The sequence below is a fragment of the Papaver somniferum genome, chromosome 4, assembly GCF_003573695.1.
Source record: "Papaver somniferum cultivar HN1 chromosome 4, ASM357369v1, whole genome shotgun sequence".
Taxonomy (NCBI): Eukaryota; Viridiplantae; Streptophyta; class Magnoliopsida; order Ranunculales; family Papaveraceae; genus Papaver; species Papaver somniferum.
Window position 1 is genome coordinate 150052358 of NC_039361.1, and position 21573 is coordinate 150073930.

The following is a 21573-nucleotide window of genomic DNA, read 5'->3' on the forward strand; positions in this document are numbered from 1 at the left end:
TCGACCACTGGAACCCTTGTATATGCCAGTTGTTTTGACCTAGAGTTAGGATTATCAATCACTGGTTCCCTTGTATATGCCAGTGTGTTGATATTAGTCAGATTAGTATCTCAGTCCATTAGGATAGGTTCATTTTGGCGGAGGCCTTCAGACAGATATGAGAAACACCGTTCACCTAGTAAACATCAAAACCATCTATGTTTTTCTATATCCATCTTCTTGATCTATCCATGTGATTAGTTTTGACTCCGGATATTGATGTCCATAGTGCAACTATCTGAGTAGAGCTCCGTCACTTCATATGAATTTTAGTATGCTTGAGTGAAAACTCGTGTACAACAATTGGAATTTCGCATCAGGGTACTTCCTCCTGTAGTCAATAAGTATGTCAGCCAAGGAGATTCTTTAGTGCCTTCCAAGGTTCTGTGTAGATAGCTAGGGTCTGGAGTAAAAAGGTTTTGTGGGTATACCTCTGGTAATCCCCCCGGAGACAACACTCCGCCACTAGGGACACCTAGGGGTTTAAAGGCTTATTGCATACGCTAAATGCAATCGACGATGCCTGCGACGGGGAGTTATGATTTTATTTATATTTTATTTTTGCCCGAGGACTAACAAATAATAGGTTTGGGGGTATTTGATAGACACATTTTTGTGTCCAATTTGTCTCGATTCTATATATTGTTAGGGCTCATTTTCGTACTTATTATGGTGTTTTATTTATTTGTAGGTATTTTTGGCTAATAAACATTTTTGGAAAAAATTGGCTCGAAAAGTTGTCGGAAAGCACTCGGAGGACGTTTGCTATTCAGACTCTCACTTTGGATAAGGGGTAACCTAATTACTAAGGGGCATCCCATTTCCAGGCAGTTTCTAATCGCACCCCTACTCTGGATAAGGGGCAACCATCTTCAACATTAAAAAAAAAAAGATTTTGGCGGGAAAAAATGCAGTTAAAGAGCAGTTTTGGCAATCGTGATTTGAAGGAGTTTGAGGTCGATTAAACCTATGATTTTCATAGGATAGACTCCTTATGGGTCTAGGAATATGATATGGGTGTTTAAATCGATTAGAATGGGCTCAAACGACGGATTTTTCTCATAACACGAAAATATGGAAAGTCACGTGTGTGACCTGTTTTAGGGAATTTTAGAGTGATTAAAACGCTGTAAACCTTCCCAAAGATTTGTATCTATCTAAGGAAGAGTTTAGAATAAAAATGAAAGCTCAGAAACGCGTAGAAATCCTAAAACAAGAAATTGTTGCAACTTGGCCGTGAAGAGAAGGAAAGAGATTTTGGAAGATTTGGGAGACATTTAATCGGTATTTTTGATATAAATAGATGTCTTGGGTCATATAGAATAGGTGTCGAGAGTTTGGGAACCTAAGGAGAGCTAGAGAAGAATAAATCAGAGCTTTACCAAACTCTGTTTCTGTTGCTGCTGCTGTTGAAGAAGAAGAACGCGAAGAACATTGACCCTCGATAGACAGTCGCAGAAAAGTGTCGATGTTTAACGGCTGAAGAACATTAAGCTGTTCAGGGCAGTCTTATTCTAGGGACTTAAAATCAGCGACAAAGCAACATTTTTTCTGTAACAGTTCCATTGTAACAGCTGTTTTGCAACACCAATACACTGTTGCAAATAGTCTGTGTTATTACTTTTCACTCTTTTAATCATCTTTTGAGCAACAAACATATATTTTGAGATCATGATTAATATGAGGAGCTAAACCCCATTGCTGAGGCCATAGAGGAAGTTATTTTTCCAACAAAAAATGGTATATCCTATTTTATCTTTTTATTTGCAATAATTATATGATTATTTGCCTTGAAATATTATTGAATATGATTTTTATTTGAGTGATTGTGATCTATTTTGATGGAGTATGCTTAGTTTTAATACTTTTGATGCTTCATACTTGGTATTTACAATTATTATTTTTGAAAATCTACTTGTTGCAATATTTTAGAATCAAATTAAACAAGAAAATTGCATAAATATAAGTATTGGTTTAATCACTTTGAACTTGGAAAATAGTGGAATCTTAGCCTCAGTGTTTCTTTTAGTATTGATATCATCTTTGATTGAGTTTTCTATAATTTTTAGTGAGTTTTCTATTTTAATATTAGGATTTAAGTCTAATTAATATCCTTCACAAGTCTGAGAATCGAACCACTTTTACCACTATCTACAAATCACATCAATTTTTGGTATCTCAATCACTCTAATTCACCCTAGCATTGGTAACAACTTGAATCGTGAGCCCCACCTAATCACTTAGAGAAACATAGTTTAAAAACAAAACAAAATAAAAACAGAAGTGAAAAGGACTCAACGAGATATGGTGAAACTATCATGTTATTTCTAACACCCGAGCTCTGTGCTTTTATGAATAGACTCTTTAGATGTTGCCATCTAGTCAGATTGGTTCCTCAACTCCTACAACCAAAATGCTTCCATCCACTTAGATTGGTTAGTGCCATCCTTAATATGGATAAATTTCTAGGCTCTGGAGTTTAATTATTGAAACGAAAAGGTAACAAAAAGTTCTACCCCACCCCTAAACTTAAATCTAACATTGTGCTCAATGTTTCTAATCAAAGAACAGTACCAAAAATATAAGTAACATGAGGAAATAGTAAAGAGAGAAGTCGGAAAGATAGTACCTTGGTGAAGTGTAACCAAAAACCTACAAAAATATTATACAACATACAAAATCGCCTCGATGGTCAATCAAGGTAAACAGGGTCCTCCAGAGGGACCTCCTCAACATCACCTGTAGGAAAAGGCTCTAAAAAGGGCTTCAATCGCTGACCTTTAACATTCGAAGAACTACTACTACCATCTGGTATCTCAATCTCAACAGCGCCATGAGGAAAAACAGTACGGACCACAAAAGGACCGGTCCACCGAGAGCGCAACTTCCCGGGGAATAGATGCAAACGAGTGTCATACAGAAGAACTTTTTGACCTGGAGAAAATGACTTTCGTAAAATATTCCTATCATGCACAAGTTTCATTTTGTTCTTATACTCCTTAGCACTATCGTATGCATCTCTAAGAATCTTGTCCAAATCATTGAGCTGGAGCTTTCTTTGAGCTCCTGCCTTGTCAAGTGAAAAGTTTAATTTCTTAATAGCCCAATAGGCTCGATGCTCTAACTCAACAGGCAGGTGACATGCCTTGCCAAACACTAAACGATAAGGTGACATTCTAATGGGTGTCTTAAACGCAGTATGGTAAGCCCATAAAGCATCAGTAAGCCTCGACGACCAGTCTTTCCTATTTGGATTAACTATTTTATCTAGAATACGTTTAATTTCCCTATTGGAAACCTCTACTTGACCACTATCCTGAGGGTGATATGGGGTTGCTACTTTATGGGTAATACCGTATTGTTTCATTAAAAGAGAAAACGGTCTATTAAAAAAGTGTGAACCTCCATCACTAATTATAGCTCGCGGCGTACCAAAACGTGTAAGTATATTCTCTTTCAAAAACTGGACTACGACCCTGTGGTCATTCGTTCTACACGGAACCGCCTCAACCCACTTAGACACATAGTCTACAGCGACAAGTATGTAAAGATAACCAAACGAAATAGGAAATGGACCCATAAAATCAATGCCCCACACATCAAAGACCCCAATCACTAATATAGGGTTCAAAGGCATCATATTTCTACTGGAAATGGTTCCTAACTTCTGGCAACACTCACAAGAAACACAATGACTATGGGAATCTTTAAACAACGAAGGCCAGTAAAATCCACACTGCAAAATCTTAGCAGCAGTCTTCTTAGCACTAAAATGACCCCCACATGCATGTTCATGACAAAAGGAGATAACACTAGACTGGTCACTCTCAGATACACATCTCCTAATAATCTGGTCCGGACAATACTTAAACATATAAGGATCGTCCCAAAAGAAATGCTTAACCTCGGCTAAAAACCTAGAACGATCTTTCTTACCCCAATGTAGAGGGGTTCGACCAGTAACAAGATAATTCACTATATTTGCATACCAAGGTGATTGGGAAACAGAGAACAATTGTTCATCAGGAAAGTTATCCCTTATAGGAAGGGAATCACTAGGGGAACTAACAACTAGCCTAGACAAGTGATCTGGTACTACATTTTATGCACCCTTTTTGTCTCTAATGTTTGGGGAAAATTCCTGTAACAATAGGATCCATCTAATCAATCTAGGTTTGGTATCCTTCTTAGATAAAAGGTATTTCAAAGCAGCATGATCTGTATAGATTATGATCTTAGAACCTAATAGGTAGGACCTAAACTTATCCAAGGCAAACACGATGGCTAAAAGTTCCTTCTCGGTAGTTGTGTAGTTCATTTGGGCATCATTCAGAGTTTTGCTAGCATAATAAATCACATGAAGTAATTTGTTTTCTCGTTGTCCTAAAACGACGCCTATAGCATAATCTGAAGAATCACACATAATCTCAAAGGGTAGGTTCCAGTTAGGTGCCTGGACTATGGGCAGTAGTGAGTAAAGTTTTAAGCTTCTCAAAAGCCTCTAAACAAGCATCATCAAAGACAAACTTAACATCTTTTGCAAGCAAATTGCAAAGAGGTCTAGAAATCAAGCTAAAATCCTTAATGAATCGACGGTAAAAACCTGCATGCCCTAGGAATGACCTAATATCTTTTACGGTTTTTGGGACCTGTAAAGTCTTAATAAGGTCAACTTTGGCTTTGTCTACCTCTATACCCTTTGAAGAGACGATGTGCCCTAAACAATTCCTGATTTAACCATGAAATGGCATTTTTCCCAATTAAGCACTAAATTTTTTTCCTTACACCTAGTCAACACTAATGTCAAATGCATGCAGCACTCATCGAAAGATGAACCAAACACTGAAAAATCATCCATAAAGACCTCTAAGAACCGTTCTACCATATCAGAAAATATGCTCATCATACAACGCTGAAAAGTTGCAGGGGCATTACATACGAAAGGCATGCGTCTATACGCAAAGGTACCAAAAAGGGAAGTAAAAGTGGTTTTCTCTTGGTCTTCTGGGGCAATAACGATCTGATTATAACCGGAGTAGCCATCTAAGAAGCAATAGTGACTATGTCCAGCTAATCGCTCTAGCATTTGGTCGATAAAAGGAAGGGGAAAGTGATCCTTCCTTGTGACCTTGTTCAATTTCCTATAGTCAATACACACACGCCATCCCGTGGTCACTCGGGTTGGGATTAATTCATTATTATCATTCTGGACTACAGTGATACCTGATTTCTTGGGGACAACCTGAACAGGGCTGACCCACTTACTGTCTGAAATTGGGTAAATAATACCCGCATCTAACAACTTAAGCACCTCTTTTCGAACTACCTCTTTCATGTTAGGGTTCAGTCGACGTTGCATCTCCCTAGAAGGTTTGGAGTCTTCCTCTAAATGAATCTGATGCATACACACAGTAGGACTTATACCCTTAATGTCTGCTATAGTCCACCCTAAAGCTTCCTTATTGTCTTGAAGTACATTTACTAGCCTACTTTCCTGATCACTATCCAAATGGAAGCTACAATCACAGGTAAAGTCTCAGATGGGCCTAAAAACACATACTTTAGAGTATCGGGTAGTGGTTTAAGGTCCAACTTTGGGGGCTCTTCTAAAGAAGGAATTAGGGTAGTCTCAGAAACTGGTAACGGTTCGAACCTAGCTTTCCATCTATCAGTGTCTAACACAGGGGTAGAATCTAATAGAGCATTCACCTGTTCAATAGTGCTATCGTCGTCAAAATCTAAACCAAAATGGGATAGACAACTTTCTAATGGGTCTTCAGACAAGATGTTTGGTAATGACTCCTGAACTAAGGCTTCTATCATGTTCACCTCCTCAACACATGTGTCATCTAGCTCATGAGGTTGCTTACTGACATTAAAAATGTTCATCTCCATAGTCATATTACCAAAAGATAAACTCATCACACCATTTCGACAGTTAATGATCGCATTAGACGTAGCTAAAAATGGGCGACCTAAAATCACAGGTATCTGGTTCTCTGGGTCAGGGACAGGTTGGGTATCTAGGACCACGAAATCCACTGGATAAATAAACTTGTCGACCTCAATAAGAACATCCTCGATAACACCTCGAGGGATTTTAACAGACCTATCAGCTAACTGCAGTGTCATCTGAGTAGGTTTCATTTCACCAAGTCCTAGCTGTAAGTATACATGGAATGGCAGTAAGTTCACACTGGCTCCTAAGTCAAGTAAAGCTTTTTCTACCCGGAAGTTACCTATTGTGCAAGCAATGGTAGGAGAACCTGGGTCTTTGTACTTTGGAGTTGTGGTGTTCTGAATGATTGAACTTACGTGACTAGCTAAAAAGGCTTTCTTATGGACGCTAAGTTTTCGCTTTCGCGTACACATATCCTTAAGGAACTTGGCATAAGCAGGAATTTCCTAATTGCATCTAATAAGGGAAGGTTTATGGTAACTTGCTTAAAAACCTCCACTATGTCATTAAAGTTCGATTCCTTCTTTGTTGGTACTAATAGCTGAGGAAATGGGGCTCTAGGCCTAAAATCAGACCTTTCAGGAACCGAATTCACATCATCAGAAACTTTATCAGTCTCTTCAGCTACTGGTCCTGAGAGGTGAGATCCTGAGGGGTGAACTACAGTATGTTCACTATCGGGCATGGTTACCTTATTGTCTACAACTCTACCACTTCTAAGGGTTCTAACAGCATTCAATTGATTCGATGGTTTTGCACCTAATTCATGAACTCCTCTAGGGTTGGGTTGTGTTTGACTAGGAAACTTACCTTTTTCTCTCAAAGAATCACTTATCAGACCAACCTGGGTTTTTAACTCGGAAATAGCCTGACTATTTTCTTGTCCTATCCTGTTACTAGCTTGTAGACTCTGTTCTACGGATAACTGGAATTTTGCAGTTTGCTGAGTTAACAAGGCGAGAGATTCCTCTAAACTTAGGATTTTCTTATCTGACTGATTCTGAAACTGAGCTAGTCCTGAAGGATTCTTAGTATAGCCAAAACCTGGGGGAGCATTAGAATTACTAAACTGACCTTGACTTTGGCCCTTAGACCACGAAAGGTTCGGATGGTTTCTCCAACCAGGATTATAGGTTTCTGAATATGGGTCAATCTTTTGACGGTTATCAAATCTAGTGTTATTATAAAGAGCATTGGCATGCTCTTCAATATTCTGGCCTTCCCAAAAAGGCTCCACTCTACCACTAGTCTGGCCCACTTCTAAGGCTTCTAACCTTTTTGCTATAGCAGCAATTTTGGCATCTGATTCATAGCCTCCTTCTACCCTATTAAAGTTTCCTCTACTTAAAAGAATTTTTTTCTGGGGTGCCCTACTATTTTCCCATTGCTGGGTTTTTTCGGCGATTTCATTAAAAAATTCCATCGCCGCATCAACAGTTTGGTTTTCAAATCCACCAGTGCATAAAGACTCAACCATGGTCGTTGTGGAATAATCTAAACCCTCATAAAGGATTTGAACTAGCCTAACCTTTTCAAAATCATGATGAGGACACTGGGATAATAAATCATTGAACCTTTCCAAATACCTATATAGAGATTCTCCCTCTTGTTGTGAAAATGTGCATATTTGCGTCCTAATAGACGATGTTTTGTGCCTAGGGAAAAACTTATTGAAAAAGGCAGATGTAAGTTGTTCATATGTCTCAATTGACTCGGAGTCCAAACTATACAGCCACGACTTGGCATTATTTTTCAGGGAAAATGGGAATAACCTAAGTTTAAAAGTATCATCATCTAAGCCTCTAATTCTTAGAGTACTAAAAATTTCCTCAAAATCCCTAACATGGTAATAAGGGTTTTCATTTTCTTTCCCTAAAAATGTTGGGAGCATCTGTAAGGTCCCAGGTTTCAGTTCATAGGGTGCCTCCGTTTCAGCTAACTTAATACACGAAGGACGGGTAGTCCTAGTTGGATTCAACAAAGCTTTCAAAGTTGTCATTTTTGGCGCTAGCGGAGCAACATTGATTCTCTCCTCAGTCAAAGAACGTTCAAAAACAGACTCTTCAAAAGCCGGACTTTCTAGATTAAGGTAATCGAGACGCTTCGAACTACTAGGTTTCTCTTTAACAAATCTACCTAGTGTGTCTCTTTTACGTTCAGGCATACAATAGAATTTTCTAAATTGGAAGGGTAAGCAAACACATATCAAGGCCGACTCAACCAAATCAAACCTATTGATTTCTAGCAAACAAAAAGCATGATGGCTCCACTTAGATTGTTTCTAGACCAGCTTCTAATCCTTCGAACGGGAATTCATTACAATTTAAGCAAACCCCTCTGGAATCAGTCCGAGTTAACGTAAGTTGAATAGAGGCGAGGGAAGCTCGGTGGAGTTTTGATACCCAAGGCCTCACCGGTATTACAAGGCGGCGCAGTCACGCATTCAACTTACAGAAACCGTCAAGAACTTCGAAGTATGCTTAAAAGAGTAACCAATATTTTTCGAATGACTTTCCTGTTAAGCTCGTTACCCTATCGGTCTCGTTCTAGTCAAAATTTTAGGCTTAGGTTCGCGTAGGTTACGTGTTCCTAAAGCGGGCAAGAAGAGAACGGTGATGAAATCCGAACCCTTATCTTGTATGTCCAGGCCTTGCCCTTTACTAGAAAAATAAATGTTTGTATTTAGTCCTCTACATATATGCATACGAAGGAGTCCAGTAACTCGCTGACAGGGGATTCGCGAGTGTTTAGAATCTTACCTCCCGTTCCAGACGGGAGATGAATCGGTTGTAGTCGACTCGGGCCACTGACTCCGATGTCTAGTGTACGAACCCAAGGTGCAAAGACAATATCGTATTTGTCCTCCTTCTCTGCAAACCGTTTATATTTAAAGTACCCTTCCGTAGGGTAATAAAAAAATAATGTCCAAAAGTCCAAAAGTCCCAAAAAATAAAGAAAAATTACAAAAATAATAAACCCTAATACAGTTTTTTTTTTAAATAAAATAAACAAACCCTAAACTAAAATTGTATAAAAATAAAATAAAAATAAAATTTTCTTCTTTTCTGTTCTTTTTACTTTAATCTTTAGCTCCAAGTCTTTATGAAATCACCAAACTCTTTGGCTCAATTTTCTTTATGATCCAGAACCTGTAGACACAAGATAAATACCCAAAAACATAAAAAAAAAGACAAAAATAATAAAAAAAAAAAAAAAAATCTAAAACCCTAAAAACAAGTCCGCGTCGGCGGCGCCAAAAATTTGGTAGGCTCGAAAACCTACAATAATATTACTGCAAGTGAACATCGTCTAACTAGTAGACAATGGCAAGTACAGGTCGTTTCCACGACGAGTGTGAAATACTCTACCAACTAATACCAAAAACTAAGCAATCAACAAGATGATGTTTAACGATTTTTCAGAAGTTTGATACGAAATGAATCAATAAATAATAAAGGCGTAACCAAAATGTGAAAGGAAGTAACCAGAGGTTTATGGAATCCACCACTATTTCTATTCAATTACTGAAATGAAACATGATTATGAATATATGTTTATCTTTCGTTCTATTGACATCACCTATTATAAGCATAGTCGCAAATGTTACTGGTATACCTAAGCATGGTGCATCAAAAGAATAAATCCAAGCATACACCATCAAATTGCATCAGCGAGAAAATGATACGAAACTAAATATTAATTCACAAATATTATTTGACTATTCTAAGCATAACCCATCAAAGAATTTACCCCAAATATGGACTATCAAACAATAAGACCAAAAATATTTGTAAATCTATCGATTACGAGCATAAGTTTCTAGAACCGGCAATGCAACAACTCATTTTCCAATTAATCAATAAACAATAATCAAAAATCAATCAACTCAAATCATAATGGTCCCTTGCTTCATTATTCAATTCAATTAAAAAGTAGCTTCAACCATAAGAATCTTAGTTACAAAACTATCAGCAAGACACGGCTTTCTCAAAAGCCATAAACATGTTAAAAGAGAAATCAATTGCTAATTAAAATGGAGGGAAACACAAGAGTTCCAAACCATAAAACCCCAGAATCGCAATCCTTTCCTTCACTGTTTCGGCTGTGCAGCCGCCTCTCCCCCGTCTGTTCCTTTCTATTCTTTATGGTATGCTGCGAAGATTCTAAGACCTAGCAGATAACAGCCCAGGCCCATCCAAAGGTGGAACCGATATCCAAAATTTAGACCCAGTTACCACTTCTATTATCTGATCGGCCAACACTTTCCTCCCGCGGCTACAGGCAGCTCAAACTGAACCCACCGGCTGTGAAGCAACCAATTCAATCTTTCTCGATTTTCAGTCCGTCTACTGATCTCTCATGTCAGGACAACACCAGCCTCTCAATTCATTTAACTTCTATAAACCCAATACCAGTTCAGTTCAAACCGAGAACCCATTAATGTTGTTGTACTCAACGTCTCCAACACTCCTGACACAAACAATCATCACTTAGCTTCTTTGCTCCATCGAACTCCATCAGTTATTCTTGTTTCTGGCAGCGGAAATATCTTCTTCCCTGAGTTCTCTCCACGGAACTCCGGCCACAGCTTTCTCGGTCTTGGCATCTTCTGGAATTACCATTTGTTGGTATAAACCAATCTCAGTACCACCGAAACCAGTTTCCGACCAAACCCAATGTATATTCAGCTTCATTGCCTGCTATCTTCTTCCACTCGGAAAATCCAACTCAACCAGTATCTTCCTTGTTTCGTCTATCATTTCCATCTCAATAAACCCCACAGTAGAACCATACATCGCCACTTTTTATACTCTTTCTGCCCGTCCAACTCCAGAAATCCATCGTAGTCAGCTGGTGGAAAACAAGTCAACCAATCATCGATTGCAGCCATCAATTCAGGTCACTGCACCTCATTTTCACGACTCAAAACTTCCACAAGTTACCAGCGTAACCAGCCAGCACAACATCTCAACTTCTCGGCCACAGCTCGACCAAGTTCAGTCGCATTCAACAGACGAGCTTCTTTACTTCTTCGCAATTTATTTTCTCCATTCACATCTCAGCTTTCCAGTTCATCTCCGGAGTCTCCATCTCAGCAACTGCATACACCACCAGCTCGACTCCATCTTCATTCACGTCCTTGCTGTATACTCGATTTACCACAAACCCTAGCTAACCAACACAGCACCTTTCTCCATAAAGAGACGACATGTGTTGGAGAACTGCCACATTTAATTCATCCACCAAGACTCGATGATACAGCTCCATAATAACCCTTCACAAAGAACTGCTGCTCTAGTGAGCACCATCCTCCCTTAGTTAAACCAGTGAGAAGAGATAACACTCGGTAACATCTTTTAAAATAATATTTCTTTTGTCTTCAGATTTCTTTCTGCTTGAAGCCAAGATAGCAAGCACGTGGCGTTGAGACTGCCAGTGAAATACACGTACAAGGAATACTTTCATTCAATTTTTCTCTAGCCGTGAAATGATTCCATGTTGCTGATATGTGGAGATACCAGGCCAGCATAATAAGTGTTGTTGATATATAGAAATATCAGGCCAGCATAATAAGTGTTGCTGATATATAGAAATACCAAGCCAACCCCGTTTAATCATTGTGGTTGCTGATATATGAAAATATCAGGCCAACCACATTTCATCATTGTGGTTGGTGATATATGAAAATATCAGGCCAACCACATTTCATCATTGTGGTTGCTGATATATGGAAATATCAGGCCAACCACATTTCGCAATTTTCGTCGCAAACACCATTAAGTCTCACATTTTGCTGTTTATTCGCCTGATGATCGAATTCACTTGTACTTTCTACAAAAGCACTAAAATAGTATTAGCAACTAAAATATTGTATCCTGGCTAATATGAATATGGGTACAAAATGTAACATTTACATGCTTATCACTTGTGGCTTGCTAATTGGTGCAAAATTTTTAAGTATCCAACTCTTGGTTGATTTATTTTAGTCACGGGTCTGATACAGCTCAGAGGACCTATTTAAATTTTAGTAGTTAATATCCCTCACTCTTTCCTAGATATATACCCCTAAACCTCTCTGAACAAGCATAAAACTGGTTTTCAACTTTCTCTTAAGCTATTATGTTTCTTTTTTCTTTTTAGTTTTTCATCATGTCTAATGCCCATGATCTATATATACATCTTAGTGGTTTATCTTTAGCCCAACGTTATGTGAATCATATTAATATTGGTCTTCATCCAGCTCCTTCTGAATTCATCTGAGACTATGGTGTAAAAGATTATAGTACTCTTGCAAGAATTTTCTCAACTGAGCTTTACAACCATTGGGAGATAAGAGGAGCTTTATCTCATTTTTTGGGTCCAAATATAACCTATCAAATTAGAGAAGTTGACCCTAATCTTTTTCATCCCTTGTTTTCAATATCAAGGGGATTATCATACGATTATTTAAAATGGTCCATGGTACCCCTTCGGAAATGTAATGGCAGATACATTTGCTTATCTTTGAATGAACATATCCACAAATTATGTTAAGGATATTTCAATTTGGGATAGCATTCTAAATGCTAAGCATGAGCGTAGAAGCAGACAAATGATAGGTATGATTGCTAGTAAATTAGGAAAGTATGTGTAGATAGTTATGTTTCTTTTCCAGATTTCTTTCCAAGAGTCCTTGTATGGGTAAATATCGAAAAACTATTGATAGATCATATGTTAGTCAAAGTAGGGAATTTTCCGGTCACTGACCTGTACTTCAACTATCCGAATATCCTTTAAAATTTTGGGATTACTGGCTTAAGTTTGGAATAAGAAGGGAAGTTGCGCCATTCTCGAGAATAAAAATCTAGAAGATATATATGACATGACAATAGGTTCTCCATATCCTAATGATGATATTTTTTTCCTTAATGATTCTCTGATGCAGATTTGGAACCCAAAAGATGTTAATCATAGTGGTGAATCTTCTTCATTGGATTCTATCTTATCCATCTTCGATGCTCATGATACCTCTCAGTCAGTCTATTCAGTCGGAATATGAAATTTCTGAAGATACCGAGACTATTTCGGCTCCAAATCTTGCTGAAGAATTGGACTTTGATATGCCCCTAGCTACCTAGTATCTGATTCCATATTAGGAAAACACACAATTCCTCTCAGTGTGCCTGGGAACTATAATTTGTCTCCTCAGCCTTCTTCTGAATCAGTCCGTTCCATTAACTCGGATACATACCGAGTCATTGAAACGGTCAGAGTTATTGAATCCGAATCGTTGCTCGGTACCGGTTTGCTACAGGATATTACTAATCCAGTAAAGGCCGAAAATGCTTCTTTTAATTCGGATTTTGAATCGTCTTTTTCCTCTTATGAAAATGCTGGGGATTCATTTTAATGCCCAATTTTTGTTTCCTCTATTTCTTCTTTACTCAAAATTTCAAATCCAACTGTCTTTACTCCTGCCTCGAATAAAATTATTTAAAATTTTGAATCGCCAGTAACTCTTTCTGAACCTGCTTTCAAAGTTTCAATACCTGATTTTGTATTATCACCCTCTTCGGAAAATTGTTTCCATATCTTATCTGAAAAAGGAATCGCACTACCAATCGATCAATATGGGTCAAATTTGAAAGGAAAATGTAAAGGAAAAGAATCGTATCCCTATCTTTCTCATTATCTCCTCCATCGATCCGATAGGAAGCGACGCAAGAACTTTTGAAGGAGGAAGAGCAGGACCCTCTATCAGCCCAGATCCTCAAGAAGCAGAGACGATAGGAATTCATGGATTAGGATGATACTCCGCTACAACGTATTCAACACAAATTGTCAGTAGATAATTCTAATATCCGGAGAGGCCTATCTCATATCTCCATATTATATAGCTCTACTATTGATGTAATTCAGACTCATTCTGAGTCTTAGCTAAAACGTCTTATTCACAAAAAATAAAAGTGAATACTACAGGGAGACCCATCTACAGATTTTCTACACCGTGAAACCCACGGGCAGAAAAGTTTACGCGCGCACCCAATTTTCGTGAGAAAATTTCTCCCAAACCCACAATTTATAAAATTTGATTTCTTCGTATCATTTTTTTTTCTTCTTCTTCACGGGAATTTCTTCTTCAATTATTTTTCTGTTTTTCCTCCCAACTGTGACTTACGATCAATAATATTGATAGACAATATAATCACATGAAGATTGGAAACAATAGATGAATGAAATCGAAAGTTAGGGTTTGAGGTGATGTTCTGAGATGAATCGAGATCTTGCTGTTTTGTTATTTTCGAAAGAAGTATGAATGGTTTTTTTTTTAATTAGGTATTATAATTGAGAAGATAGATCTGAGATGTGTTTTGAGATGGAGATAGGGTTTGTAATTGTTTCAATCAAGTAGAACAAGAAGAAAATTTGACTTGAGATTTAGAAAATACAGGGAATAATAATAAAGCTTATTTGAGCTGGGACGATGAACAACGAAGAAGAAGAAGATGATGCTGTTATGAGTGCATAACATGTCATGCAGTCGAAAAAATGGATGTGTAACACATTATCCGTCATCTTTGTTATTTTGTGTGAAATTGAAATTGATGCATAGTGCATCATGCAGTCGAGAAATTTGTTGCATAATCTTTTATGCATCGAGAAAATGGATGCATAACCTGATATGTATCCTTAAATATGGCTGCATAACCAATTATGCATCAATTTTTTATGTACGCACTAAAATCAACAAAACAATGGCTACATAACTCGTTATAGATGCATAACTTTGTTATGCAGTCGAGAAAATGGTTGCATAATTCTTTATGCGTCTGCATAATGTGTTATGCATCTTTTTTTGGAGGATGCATAATGAATATGTAGTCAGTTTTCGAAAATTTTCCCTAAAACGATGATCACCTCCGATTTTTTCGTGAAAAACAAAAAATTGATATTGTTGTTTGTACTCGTTGCGTAGCTCTCTTAAAAAGATTTCCAACTATATAAAATTTGTAAAATTCCAAGGCGCCTATTTTTAGATATGTTATATCCAAGTTGCATTATCAATTATACCCCTGATGCATAACCCGTCATGCAGACACTTTTAATAATTTCATATAATTATGGGTGTCAGGGAACTAAAAATTAATTGTGGGCCTGACAATGAGAATATTATTTTTTTTGGGCCTGCCCCTAATTTTCCCAAAATAAAATAAAGGAGTCCCTCCTCTAAAATTGAAACCTGTTTTGAGGCATACTGATTTTTTTTGAGGCATACTTATTTATTATCCCATCTAGAGTGGTTTTATAAGGGGTGTCTAAAGGTAATGCAATTACTTATATATCCTTAAAAAATCTAATTACTAGAGCGCCCTTATCCTCATAAACCTAAAATCAAAAATCAAAATAACCTTTAAACTTAAACATTTTGGACTCTAATTCGATCAAGCAATCAATCAATCAAAGGATACACGAATCGAAGTGAGCGATGTTGGAGTGCGAAATCCAAATCTCAATTGCTCTTATACGTATTTTAGAATGCATTTGTAACAAACCCATCTTGTTTTTGAACGATTTTATTTTGTTTGATCGATAAAATATGATTTCAAAGATGAAATTAGGGTTTTCAGAAGGTCAGTTCGGCTGATCTTGGAATATCAATTTTGAGCCGAATCTAGTATATGATTTAGAGAAACACTATGTTCGGCTAATGCGATTTTGCTAGATTTTGTTCGAATCAACCGAACCTAAATTCGTCAGTTACAGAGTGAAGTTCGGCTGACAAGATATCAGCCGAACCTCTGTTTTTTGGAAATACACCTAGGTTCGGCTAACAACGATTTTGTTCGAATCAGCCGAACCTAAATTCATGAGTTACAGAGTAAAGTTCGGCTGATAACTTGTCAGTCGAACTGTTCATCTGATCAGTAGATCTGGGTTTTAAAATTCAAATTTTTGATAGATTCAACTTATAAAAAGGACATTAAACCTCGTATAGAAGTCTGCCCCTGATTTGAATCACACATTTTGGTCACTTCGAATCACTAAGATCTCAAAATCCAAGTTTTTTTTTCACTTTTTCTTCCTCTCAAAAATTTTAATTCTCTCACATAAATTTGATTTCTTTACTAATTTAACACTAATAATTTAATTTTTAATCAATCCTTAAAATTCCTAATTAACCAAATCTAACCATAATCATTAACATTAATTATGTAAGGATAGTTATGCCATTATCAAAAAGGATGGATAAGAGGTGATGTTGTTTTTTATTTAGTGATCCTATTTTGGCATTATTTAGTATGCCTCAAAAAAATGTAGCTCGCCTCAAAACAGGTTTCCTAAAAGGGGAAATTAGGGGGAGACCAAAAAAAAATATTCTCATTCTCAGGCCCACAATTAATTTTAGGTACCGTGACACCCATAATTATATGAAATTATTAAAAATGTATGCATGACGGATTATGCATCCGCATGACGAGTTATGCATCAGGGGTATAATTGGCAACGCAACTTGGATATAACATATCTAAAAATCCGCGCCTTGGAATTTTACAAATTTTATATCGTTGGAAATCCTTTTAAGAGAGCTACGCAACGAGTACAAACAACAATATTAAAAAAAAAATTCACGAAAAAATCGGAGGTGATCATCATTTTAGGAAAAATTTCGAAAACTGACTACATAACTATTATGCAGCCACCAAAAAAGATGCATAACACATTCTGCAGACGCATAACGAATTATGCAACCATTTTCTCGACTACATAAAAAATTATGCATTTGCATAACAAAGTTATGCATCTATAACAAGTTATGTAGCCATTGTTTTGGTTGATTTTAGTGCGTACATAAAAAATTGATGCATAATGCATTATGCAAACATATTTTCGGATGCATAACAGGTTATGCATCTATTTTCTCGATGCATAAAAGATCGTGCAACAAATTTCTCGATGCATAATGCATTTTGCAGCCATATTTTCGGATGCATAACAGGTTATGCATCAATTTTCACGACTGCATAACATGTTATGCAGATATTATTGTAGGTGCATGACAAGTTGTGCAGTCTTTGTTTTTGTTGGTTTCAATAGTGACGAAAAAGTTGATGCATAACGTGCTATGTAACCGTTTTCTGGACTGCATAACAAGTTATGCAACAAATTTTGTAGATGCATAACAGGTTATGCATCCATTTTCATAGCTGCATAACAACTTAAAACAACACCCAACAGATTAAAAACCAAATCTGATCTTGACATGTTATGCAGTCATAACAACGTGTCATGCATAACTAGCCACCAACTTCACAGCTCCCCATCTATATCTCGACAAAAATCAGACTCTTCAATCTCGGACAACAAGCACACCCTCATATCCATTGTTGCAGACGTAGAATAAAACATCATAGATTCAAGTCAAATCCTGGCAGCAAACCAAGCTGTCGTTGATAATGCTTCTTATGTCAAAACCTGATGTGCTAAACCCTGTAATGTCACACCATAAACCGCCTCCAACAATCCTTGTTCGGTACAAACACTAAACAACACCAATCTGCGGCCATTCATCTCATAAAACTGACGGCAGCTACACTCTTTCTAAGCTATTTTCAAGGACCCAAACTCTATCCGATGCTGAAACAAATTGGTACCCAAGTTAGCTCACCCTACTGGCTTCTAATTAACGCCACATCCGCTGCAAACAACCCTTGTACTCATCCCACAAACGCACAACAAACTAGCAAGGAAACGGTGCGGTCAAGCAGCTGCAGCTGGTTATGTTCTTGTTGTTTAGCCTTGACCAAATCTTCCACAGCACTAACCAAATTTGCGAATCATTATGAACCCTTTTCTTCCTTCTTTTCTCGATGCCAGAACTGTACCAAACCCTCACCATAGACAACATGTATCCTTCGATATCTTGATGGTTTCAAACCTACGGCAACAACACACAGCACCCACACAAACATCTGCAGCAGCATTTGTTTCTTCTCCTCTTCTTTCACGACCCAGATAATCAACAATGTCCATAGCAGCAACCATTGTAACAGCTGCGAACTAGGTGGTAATAAGATGGTGGTTCAGCTTTTCTGTCGAATAGTTGATATACGCTACCTGATGGTGTTGGTGTATGTTGAGAAACCATCTCCTTCAGCTCTCCAATTCCTGCAATTTCACATTCAACACAGCCCAATAACTCCACTTCTTCCAGGAATTATAAACTAGACTCATTCATCATCATTTACTGTCACAATCAACCACAACAACAACATCTCTTGGACATAGAAAAGAGGGGATGTAAGAAATTCTTCTTTCCTGGCTCTCTTGAGTTAAAATACAACCCAAACTTCTACATCATCTCGAGCTCCCGATTCTTCGAACACAACCACCAAAACCCATTTAATCAATCAGTCCCAGATCCCCTTTTCTTTTTTGATTTCAGTTTTGCAACTTCACCAAATTCCTTATCTGATCTTCTAAAACTTCATTCATAATCAATTACATCAACAGATCAGACCCTAACTTCTTCCTCTCAAACATTACCTCAACTGTAGATGATTCGAATCACAAACGAACCCTTGAATACAGCCAATCCAGTTGACAAACGAACCCAACTTGGTTACTGCAATTTCTAATCTCAATCGAGATTTTGGACTCCGCCGATAGATAGGAAACAAAGTTGTAGGGAGATACGAATCTGAGAAGAAGAAGAAGAAAAAAGACCGAAACATAATTTCAGAAATTATGGGTTTGAGAATAATTTTCTTCCAGAAAATGGGTGCGCGCCTGTGTTTTTCTGAGCGTGGGTTTCATAGTAGAAAAGTCTAGGAGAATGGGTCTCTCTGTAGTTTTCACTTCCTAAAATTCAAGGAGCCCAAAAGTACTGTATTTCATTGTTATTTGTTAAGCAATTAAAAAGTATTGGGCCGAAGTACCCGTTAAAAGTCCATTTCTCTATTTCTCTTTCATTCTTCTTCATTTCACATTTTAAGTTTTCAGTTAGAGTGGGAGAGAGAGATGACGAGTCTTATCAATTCAACTAGATATCTTCAATTCTCATCTCTTCCACCATTTTCTCATTCTTTTTCTTTTTCTTCATCTTCATCTTCTTCTTCCAATTCTGTAATTTCCTTAACAAGGAATTACTACAATGGATTTCATAAAGCTTCAAACTCTGCAAAAATACACTTACACTCTTCATCCACAAAAGTCTGCTCTCTTAGCTCTACTAATGAAGTCTCAGGTTGGTTTTCTTTTTCATCTCCCCTTTCTGGTTAATCATTTGCTTATTGGCATGGACTGGTTACTATGACTGTAAATTTAGTGTGGTGATCTGAAGGTGTTTGAAGAAAACCCTTTCTTTTTTTTGTTTTGGAATCTATAAATCTTTATGAATTCAGCTACTTCAAACCCTGTAGACTTGCAACTACTTCAAACCCTGTAGGCTTGAAGAAAACCCTTTCTTTCTCTTTTGGAATCTATAAATCTTTATGAATTCGGCTACTAATCTTTACTAATCCATTCATCATCCAGAGTAGAGACTACATTTAGAGTTAACTTCAGTTGTGTTTTTGAGTTGCTTTCTAGACTTGATATGTGTGGCCTTTTTGTGTCGACCAATGCTTTTGTACAGACTCTTAAAATGGACCTAGGGGGAGCACAGCCAAGTTTAAATTTATCTCCCTTGGTTTATTTCTCAGTCCCTTTGCTCTAGATATCTTATATTGGAACATTAATCTCAATTATGTTAATTCCATCTTGAATTACAATTTGTAGGTACCACTACAGAGAGTAACCAATCACTCGAGTTGAAGGTAATAATACGATACCTACCTGAATATAGTGTCGAATTGGTTTGTTCTTTTAGTTTTTGACATTTTAGTTTATGACCAAGCATATACATCTTTTTTGGTTGGGTGTCATTGTGCTACTGCAGAATAAGGCGGTGGAGGTGGCACCTGGGCTAAAAGGAACTATAATATTTCTACTTGGTAAGTGCCACTGGCCTATTACTGCATGCGGTAAAAGTATACACAATGAAACCGATAAAATTATGCATTTACTGCGTTTATTACCAGGCATGAAAAGCACTATGAAAACCAACTTGGGAAAAGTATTAGCAGATGCATTGAGATATTACTACTTTGATAGGTATAGCCATATGGATTTCCTACTTCTGATTGTATATCTACTTAATGTGGTAAAACTCTGTGGAGTTTCAACCTGAGAGAAGTCTGTTCTAATTGCGTGTATGTAGTGATAGCTTGGTTGAGGAAGTGGCTGGTGGTGAACAAGCTGCCAGGGATTTTAAAGAGAGTGATGAGAAAGGATACCGTGAATCCGAGGTCTAACTATTTTCACCACTGGTTTCTTATCATTAGAATGCAGTACTATCACAGATTCTATTAGATTTCATGGTGAAAGCTAAATTGGTTACTTCATATCTAACAGTGTGCGATTTTTAATGATAGACTGAAGTACTCAAGCAATTATCATCCATGGGCCGTTTGGTGGTTTGCGCTGGAGATGGTGCAGTACAGAGCTCAACTAATCTGTAAGAATTTGAAAAAAATCTTATCAATGGTTACTTTAATCCACTTGCAGTAATCACGCTTCTTGTTCAAACTAATGCAGTTCACTAGTGAGGTATGGAATTTCAATTTGGATAGATGTTCCCTTGGAAACTCTAGCTGCAGAAGTGATTGAAAGTGGTGATAAGGGTCCTTTCACTTCAGACGAGGTCAATTCTTTCCCCTCTATTGTCTTCTTTTTGTAACTCTCTCTGTGTTCGCATACTATGTCGCATTGAGTATGTGCCCCATGATTTTAGAACATTGACTGGAGGCAAATCAACTTCTAAATTCGTTTGTTACTATCAAGCCAAATTTTGTTACTGTCAACTCACTTGTAATATGGTCTACAATTTTGGATCCTCTGTAATTAACAGGTGATGATGAAGCTAAATCAACTGTACAAGGAAATGAAAGATGGATATGCAACAGCAGACGGAAGGATCTCACTCCAAAGTAAAGTATTTTCTTGGTGTAATAATTTGTACTACGTATAGTTTAAAGTTATTTGTTTGATGTTAGACAGTAAGATTTTATAAGGGCATTCCTTTGATATGGCAGATCTGGCTTATAAATTAGGATACGAGGACACAAACAATGTGACTACAGAGGATGTTGCGCTAGAGGTATCTACAAAAGTTTTGTATTGAATGAACAATGAGTAAACAATGTTTCAGTTGGAGCTTCTTCTTCACTGTCTTTTTACATTTGCAGGTGCTAAAGGAGATTGAGAAACTAACAAGAGTGAAGAAGATGATGGAAGAAGCTGCAAGACCATTTTGAGCCAGAGACTGAAGATTTTTCAAAGATGTCTTCTTCGCCGAACACTTCCTAGTAAGAAGCCCATTTCCACTGTCAATTGTTTATATTATGACCCTGTAAATTAATAAGTGGATCTTGAATTGAGTTGACAAGGAAATCAACACGGTTACTTGTTTGTCGTAAAACGTCTTTAATGTTATAGGCACATAAATGGAAATAGAAAGCTTAGAGCAAGTAAAGGAAAACTCTAAGAGCAGGGAT

The 21573-nt window shown here is 37.3% G+C and overlaps 1 protein-coding gene across 1 annotated transcript; it reads left to right on the plus strand.

Annotated features, from left to right (window-relative positions):
• The first annotated feature begins 18966 nt into the window (after positions 1-18966).
• LOC113271558 (probable inactive shikimate kinase like 1, chloroplastic) lies at positions 18967-21546 on the plus strand. The gene is made up of 10 exons (XM_026521456.1): positions 18967-19223; positions 19757-19794; positions 19917-19971; positions 20059-20131; positions 20238-20325; positions 20452-20534; positions 20615-20720; positions 20928-21006; positions 21112-21176; positions 21265-21546. Exons 1-10 carry the CDS (start codon positions 18998-19000, stop codon positions 21331-21333), a joined length of 882 nt encoding a protein of 293 aa, XP_026377241.1. The 5' UTR covers positions 18967-18997; the 3' UTR covers positions 21334-21546.
• The last annotated feature ends 27 nt before the right edge of the window (positions 21547-21573 follow it).